Raw genomic sequence first — 8,424 nt, forward strand, 5'->3', positions numbered from 1 at the left:
TGCTGAATAGAAAGAGAATGCGCTTTACTCATTAAGAATTCATAGATAAGGGGTTTTTTGATTAGGTTATGAGCACATATGATAGTAAGAAATTATATTATTAAATCCCCCAAGACATGAACTTCCTACATTATTTCATGATTTCTTCGTCCAAAAAATAATCAGATATTTTTTTGTGCACCCCAAAAGCATTGATATGGAACTTTTTATACCTTGGGAAAAACATCGCCAATAGAAAGTTTCTCTCTCTCTCTCTCTCTCTCTCATTGATGCTTACGAGGGAAAAAAAATCAACAAGTGAAAATGAAGGCAAGTCCCGTTGTAACTAGTTTTGATATTCAAAATCTATGTGAAATATCAGTGTTATAGCTAAAATATTTAAAAATCCATAGGTATTTCAAAGGTATGGCAAATTTCCAACTAATATCTTGGAATTCCAACTAGTACAAATACACTAAAATGACATTTTTTGTTAGTGCGCGCGCGCACACACACACACACACACACACACACACACACACACACTCTCTCTCTCTCTCTCTCTCTCTCTCTCTCTCATACTCAACTCATCTTAGAATCAAGCATTTTTGGTAAACCTTTAACTTAACAATTTGGAGAGATTTTTAATTCAAAGTACATGCATTAGCCATTTTTATAAGTAAAATTTTTGTAAATTTGAAAGTTTTAGGTCTTCTTTAAATTTTAAGGGTATTTGTGAGAATATTGCAATTCATTTTTTGGTTTTTCGCAAATGCTGCATAGGATTTTGAGATGACACGATCCCTTGTAAATGCCCTTCTTTTGTGTCCTATAGATCATGTCTTGGTAGTGCTATGACAACTTTTTTGTTTTGTTTTGTGGGGGTGTTGGGGTTGTTTCTGTGTGTAATTAATTAAGGCCTTTGTTGTTTTAAAACTTGTTCCTTTAGGCTTTTGGTTTGAGTATCCGTGGGAACAAGTGGCAAGCTGCTAATATATTTTGTACGAGTAAGGTAAAGTGGCTTTCAAAACAATAACCTAGGCATGTTGTAGTTGGAAAAGTCCGAGGTCATATTGTAGTTGGACGAGTCCGAGGTCATATTGTCTTGAGAGTAAAGTGGAACTGGTGACGGATGAGAGGGGCTGCTTACCTAGACAGGGTTTGCTCATTTTAACCATCGCGGTTGGTCTTGGAACGTGGTTGCTTGTGGAAGTTGGCACGGAAATAACAAAGTCAACAACCATGGGAAACGTGAGTGCCCCGCAGGAGCAGTGAGGAATCGGACGTAACCTATTGTTCAATGAAGATGCGCATTGACAGATACAAATAAATAATTGAAATGCAGCTATCCGGCCCGGCACGTAATACTGGTCAGCTTACCGTCTAATTCTGCGAATAAAAAATTTAAGTGCAGCTATCCCCTGCACGTAATACGCGTAAAATTTACCGTCTTCTGCGAATATTATTCATGCCAGCCACTGTTAATCTTGGCAAGCCTCTGCGTGCAGGTAATTAGAGCTTGAATCTATATCACAATGGTGCCACGAATGGATGTGTGTGTCAAATATGGAGGTGCCGGCAACGTCTACCCATGCCCTAAGCGACATAAGGTTCGAGGTTTCTTCCTCGCACTGCTGCTCCTGGGGAGCTTGGCAGTGCTGAGATCCATTAATACAGGCGGATCAGACTACAGCAGCTCTTCTCATATTGAGGGAACGAATGACACCAGTATTCATGCTAGCATCAGCAACTTCTCCAGTACCCTAGTCGAAGATGACCCTGCATGCTTGAGCAGGACGCAGGAATCATTGCTGAGACGCCGGGCCAGGCAAGGCTTAATTGACATGCCTGCGCCGCTCCTGAAGAAATGGAAACGCTATAAGAAGCTGCACAGGCGGTGCGTCAATGGCGTCGATATGTTACGCAGTGTAACTGATGATCGTGAGAATTATGGGAGTAATAATGATCAAGAACGTAGGTTATCAGCAGACGATATTCAAGGCTGCAGGTACGTGGTTTTCTTGGAAAATCAGATGGACGGTCTTGGCAACCGATTCATGGGCCTGGTCTCGGCGATGGCGTACGCCTTAGCGACGGAGAGGGTGATGCTTATCGACAACAGCAGGCAGCTCGGGGAGCTTCTGTGCGAGCCGGTGGAAGGCTCAAGCTGGCTACTGCCGGAGGGCGTCCTCACACCAGGCAGGCTGATGGGGCTGGCGGAGTTTCTGAGGGGTGAATGGGAGGGCGCCAGCGCGACAGGACGTGGCGGCCAATCAGGGGGCGGCAGCGGGGCGGCGCTAGGCTTGGGGAAGATGGTGAAGCTGAGCGCGTGGGACGAGCCGGGGGAGGGGGATCTGGAGATGTTCTGTGAGGAGGCCCATGAGAGGCTAACACGTGTCAGATGGGTAGCTTGGGAGAGCGACCTGTATACCGTACCGAACCTCTTCTTGATCCCCTCCTTCTGGCAGGCCACCCGCCCCCTTCTCGATCCCCCTGACCGCTCTTTCGCTCTCATCAGCCGGCTTATCCTCCTCCCCTCCAACCCCGTCTGGTCCGCCATCCGTCGAGAACACGTGTCCTTCACCGCCGGCGCGACGTTGCTCAAGGGAGTCCAGATCCGCCTCCACGGACAGCCGGACCCCGCAGGCTTCGACGCCGCCTCATACTCCGCCATCATGGACTGCATCGCCAACACAACCTCCTTCCTTCCCCATGCGGCGGCAGGACTGAGAGCCACGCAGCCGGGAACGTCCGACGAGAGGAGAGTTGCAGGGCAGGAGTCAGACGTGGCCGTCCTGGTGGCATCCCTGCAGGGCCGCTACTTTGAGGAGATGAAGCGCCACGTGCCCGCCAGCGTGGCGCGCATACACTCGCCATCGGCGCTGGGGCGGCAGGACTTCAGCCTGCAGCAGGCCCAGCAGGCGATGGCGGAGATGTGGCTGCTGAGCTGTGCGGATGAGCTGGCAACCAGCGCGTCGTCGACGTTCGGCTACGTGGCGCAGGCCTGGGGCGGGACGAGGCCCCTGGTGCTGGAGCTGAGCGGGGCCCCCGCCCGCCGGGCCGCCCACTGCCGCTTCGGGTACTCCTCCGAGCCTTGCTCTCACCTGCCCCGGACGCCCCTCTGCCTCCGCTCTCCGGCAGATCTCGACCGCATGCTCTCGGCGTCTCACCGCCGTTGGATCTCCGCCCACCTCCGTGTCTGCCAGGACCGCCCCGATGCCGCATGGCAGCTCGTTTCACGTTCCACCCCACTGCAGACAGCTCCATCCGTCGTGGTCTGATGACATATTCTAATTAATACCTTAATCATTGTTTAGTCAATTGTATATTAGTATATGTAACACACTCCTTTTACGAATTGACGATGATCACGGTCGCGGCGAGAGAGAGAGAGTCGTAAACGTAGCAACATGCATTGAGGCGTTATATATTGGTCACAAGACAGGCAAGAAAGGATTGTCTCAAGAGCCAATATAAGGCAAGAGGGTTTAATTTGGTTGGGCTTGTCAAGTAGGGCAAGAAAGTTTAATTTGGTTGGGCTTGTCAAATAAGGCAAGAAAGTCCAATCGGTTTCGATTTTAAGTGTAAGTGTCCTCAAACAAATGATGTAGAAACAAGGCATTCATCATTAATGACCAATAATGCCATACATGTTCTAATAATGTTTAGAGATCTTAACTCCTCTAAGCGGGGTTTTAGAATTTGATGGCCAGCACGACTGGTAATCCTTGTGTTCGCCAAGAGTGTCTTCAGATTAAAAGGAAGCAATTTTGTGTCAAGGATGTGGTTATTAATTAGCAAGGTGGCTACGTGGGGCTTCCTTACTAGTTTAAAATTTGTTTGTAGGGGTTCAACCTTTGAGAAATTCACTTTTTCAAAGTCATCAGTGCGGAATTGATTCAAAGAGCCAAGTTTCATGGCACATTTTATGGGGCACATTGAAACTAGACACATCTTCAAGTGTACTATAGGCGTGGAGTATGAACCCACCCTAAGTCAAGGGATACTTTATTGACTATATGGCCTTCTTTTGAGAGAAAAAGACCAATTGAAGGAATCAAAGCCTTGGTGTCACAAATAAAGAAAAAGCATGTCTTAGTCAATTGAAAAAGAGGTTTAACTCTATTGAAGGCTTTATAATTGCAAATGTATCCCCCCCTCCCCCACCCCCCCACCCTTCTTTTCATATTTGTCTACAAGCATGCTCAAAGCTTGTTTTATTGGTTATGCTTAAGGAAAAGAATCTTGCTAAGCACTCATGTGTTGGGGTCTCCTCACGACAATTGCGCAAGCCTTAAATCCTAATCTACTAGTCCATGTTGCAATACATATTGATGGTGGTAATAATGGTCAAAGGCACTACATCATCATTAGTCGAAGAAAAGAGCACCGTGATAAGTCAATCGACATAGCGGTAGACATGCTATACCTATCATCAGTAGCATTAACAATCATTCATACAAGATGCTTGTAAACTTATTACCAAAATCACACACTTCTAACACACACAAGTGATCCTTCACAAATTTCAAGTTGCGATGTGATCTAGGATAGTCCATACCACATCATAGATTGAAAATCTTGAAGGGAAAACACACTTTTCAAGCTATGCATTTGCCCTTGGCATGACAGTAGGACAAAAGAGGATGAATATGAAAGAGGAGATAATGGAAGATGGGAGGGCAAGGAGGTTTTTGACAAGGAAGAACAATACAGGAGGAGAAGGCATTGAGGAGAGGAGAAAGAAGAAGAGATGATTTGTAGTCACTGTATTGAAACTCCTACTGCTACAGAGTAGAATGTTATACTTGCTATTAATGCCCCATACCTTATGTGCCCACTTGTGCTACTACTACTCACATATAACAAAATTATGGATTTTTAGTCATAGCATGAAGCCCCTGCTATGGAGCACAACATCATGTTTGCTATCAGGACTCCATAGATTGTATACTCACTTTTGCTACTCCTACTCATTTATAATAAAACTCTATTCCCCTATTCTCTTACCCACTTCTCTCTTCTATCTCTACCCAATCACTACAACAAAAAGGCATCTTAGATGCGCTCTTAGACACGATTTTTGAATTGAGAGAAAATCTTACGGGCGTGTCTATAAGCTTGTCTAAATGCGTGTGTACCATTTCGCGTCTATAGTCACGTGTATAAGGAAATCCACACGCACCAGTAGACGCGTTGTAGACACGTATATACACGCATAAATAAACGCTCAGACGAAACCAAAATTATTATTTATTTAATTTCTTTTGTGCGTCTACAAGCGCATCTACATGGAAGATTAGACGGGCATATAGACACGTGCATAGACACGCTTTTACATGTGCCAGTAGACGCGATCGCAAAACCAAATTTTTTATAAAAAAATATTTAATTTCTTTTTATTAATTTGAATTATATAGCGCGTCTATGAGCACGTGTACTCTGCATTCTAGAAGCGAGTATAGACGCGCATTTTCTGCAATTTAGACGCGCAAATAGACGCGAAGCACAGAATTGGAAAAAAAAACCAGAGAGCACTCTGGTTTTTTTTTCCCCCTCCATACATCAAATTGTGCATTTGGGAAAAACACAATGGATCTGAATGCACAAGAATTGAAAACAAAAATCCATGTATTCATTATATATAAAACGCATTTACATGGGGAGTTTAAGTGCTTGCGACCTAAAGCGTGGCGGCAAGTAGTAGGCTCAAAGATGGATAATAGAAAAACAAGGAAACAAGGCCATAGAGGAGGCATGGTGCTCCTCTTCGAATCTGAAGAAGAAACATCTTTGCTAGCACCACCATCGCTACTGGCGTCACTATCCCCCTCCTCGCTATGCTCCACATCGAGGTTCACCTACACACACAAAAGATCAAGGTTGTGTACGTAAAATTGCAAAGAAAAAGTTATAATTAGCCATACTTTTAATAGAAAATTAAGAAAAACATATCTCCTTTGACTGTCGAATCCTCATAGCCCGGTTGTATTGCTCCTCAGTGATGAGACCCTCCTCATAGAAGTGAAGCCATGTGGCTGTGCGGTTATGGCCTCGATGGTAACCTGCCTCTCTAGGAGTAGGTATCCTACCAACGATAGTAGTCTGTAAAACAATTATGATATACAAACAATTATGAGACACAATGTATTAGAACAAATTATATAAATAATTGAAAAAATATAAATTTTAAAAAACTAGAAATCAAAATATACTTACAAACTCTGCCTCCCACGACTCTCTGCCACCCGATTTGTAATGCGACGATCCCATAGTTTCCATTTGGATGAGTCACACCTCTGCGTGCTGGTGACTCTTCATTTTCTCTGCTGCTTTCCTCCACTCTATGCGGTGGTACATAAGTGGTTGGCTATAGGCTCCATGCCCCTCCTCTTGTCTCCGCAGTGACTCCTTGGCACGTGTCATGAGGTGGGATCTTTTGTTGTGAAGAAAATCCCTCACTTTTGTGCTTCCCCAATCATCCGAGATCCTATGGATTGCCCTCAGCACCTCCTGCCACAAGCCGCTTTTCTGATTCTTGAAGTAAATGAAACAATCTTTATACGTTGCATGCACGACACTCCTCATGTACGCCATTACATCCCTTCCTTTATCATCATGGAAGATGCCACTAGTATCTGTAACTCTATAATACTGGTGTACAGGCTCCTCTACGTGATCTTCTGGTGAGGGTGATTGCTCGCCACCTCCTAGGCAACCCCCACACAAGCCTCGTCCTCCCCCTCGACTCTCCCTCCTCCCTCTCTGTCGACTACCCTCTGCCTCGCTGGATGCCTGTGCTTCCGCAAATGCACGTGTGTCGACTAACGCTTGTGCTTTAGCCGATGCATGTATAGATGTTGCATGTGGAGTACCTGCAATTGAGGTTTGGACATTTGGTGTTTGGGAAGCAGTGCCAGGCAAAGACGTCATAGGCGTTCCAGACATGATGCTGAATACCTCGTCTACTGTGGAAGAGCGGCCAAGGTGTCTAGTCATCTCTCCCATGAAGTCTTCCTTACTAGGAAAACCTCCAAAAAAAGCATTGAGCCCTCTGCTGAACAAGACCAATGTATCATTCATGCGCTTTAAATCTGGGCCATTGCTAGATGAACCAGGATGCGACATCTGCAAACAAAATACAGAAATAAGATAAATTTGCTAAACTTCAATATTGTGTAAACTATACTATTGTGTAACATGTTTGTACAATTCCAGAAATAAAAGCTTGTCTTTTTTATCAGCGCTGGCGCGTGTATATTCGCGTCTGAGATGCAAAATAGACGCACTCTCAAACGCTTCACCGAAGTTAAAGCCTTGGTTTTTTGAGCAAAATGCGTGTATTCTCGCATTTAGTATGCAGAATAGACGCGCTCAGAGACACGGTATCACCATGGAAAAAACAAAAGCTTTTTTCTGAGCATGGCGCATGTATACTCGCGTCTATCATTCAGAATAGACAAGCTTAGAGACACGCCTGCAGACGTGATAATAGAAAACACAGCTGCACGTCTATATCTACGTCTACTTTGGAAACTACATGCGCTCTCAGACGCGCTAAGTCAACCGCTCTCAGACCGACAACCGCCATGATTTTTTTGTGATATAAAAGCTTCAAATTCATAGAAAGAAAGATCCTAATACAGAGAGAGAGAGAGAGAGAGAGAGAGAGAGAGAGAGAGAGAGAGAGAGAGAGAGAGGACTCACCTTGGGTCTTTGGTGTGGATGGGTGGTGGCGCTGCTTCCTTCCTCTTCTTCCTCTCCTTGGTGAGTTGTTCTCCCTTGATGCTTGCTGCTTGTTGTCTCCTCTTGTTCCTCTTGTTCTCCTCTCTTTTGTTCTCTCTTTCTCCCTCTCCTTGGCTTTCTTCTCTTTAGCTGTCTTCTTTCCCTTCTTGTCTCTTTGAAGTGAAAGAAGAGGTGAGTCATGAGGAGGTGAGTCATGAAGAGACTAGTGGAGGTAGACTGCATGTCGACTGAACTCGAGCTCCAGAACGCGCAAAAAACACATGAAAGACACAGTTTGAAAAGAAATCGCTTTTATCTTTTGAATTTTGACGTTTGCATCTATTTTTGCGTGTATATGCACGTCTAATTTTACTAAACGTGCTAATAGACGCGTAGATAGATGCAGGCATAGACGCACATTTAGCGCGCTTGCGTTTTTATCATACGTTTTTGTATTTAAGATAAGTTTTGATAGTAAGTTTTTATCATAAGTTTTTATGCATTTATGATAAGTTTTATGTATTTAAAATTGAATATCTTAGAATAATTAATATGCCTTGAAGTTTTTATGTAAACATATTAATAACAAATTTGATGTTGTCATGAATTAGGTTTAGTCATGTCATCATCATCACCTAGTGCGGTGCATGTTGATGAGTCAACAAGCACATCCTCAAGTAAGGATGAAACATTACATCTTCATAATCAAGATGCATGGCT

At 44.4% G+C, this 8,424-nt stretch overlaps 1 protein-coding gene across 1 annotated transcript; it reads left to right on the top strand.

Moving 5' to 3' along the window:
- Positions 1-1,214: 1,214 nt before the first annotated feature.
- Positions 1,215-4,025, top strand: LOC148029156 (putative fucosyltransferase 7). Its single transcript, XM_087687913.1, has 2 exons — positions 1,215-1,349; positions 1,488-4,025. Exon 2 carries the CDS (start codon positions 1,515-1,517, stop codon positions 3,258-3,260), a length of 1,746 nt encoding a protein of 581 aa, XP_087544039.1. The 5' UTR covers positions 1,215-1,349; positions 1,488-1,514; the 3' UTR covers positions 3,261-4,025.
- Positions 4,026-8,424: the final 4,399 nt, after the last annotated feature.

This window comes from Lygodium microphyllum, chromosome 11, assembly GCF_053477565.2.
Source record: "Lygodium microphyllum isolate KBCC chromosome 11, Lygodium_microphyllum_v1.1.10, whole genome shotgun sequence".
Classification (NCBI taxonomy): Eukaryota; Viridiplantae; Streptophyta; class Polypodiopsida; order Schizaeales; family Lygodiaceae; genus Lygodium; species Lygodium microphyllum.

What these genes read in the sequence shown, in the direction of transcription:
- LOC148029156 (XM_087687913.1), top strand. Translation starts at nt 1,515, where the DNA reads ATGGTGCCACGAATGGATGTGTGTGTCAAATATGGAGGTGCCGGCAAC.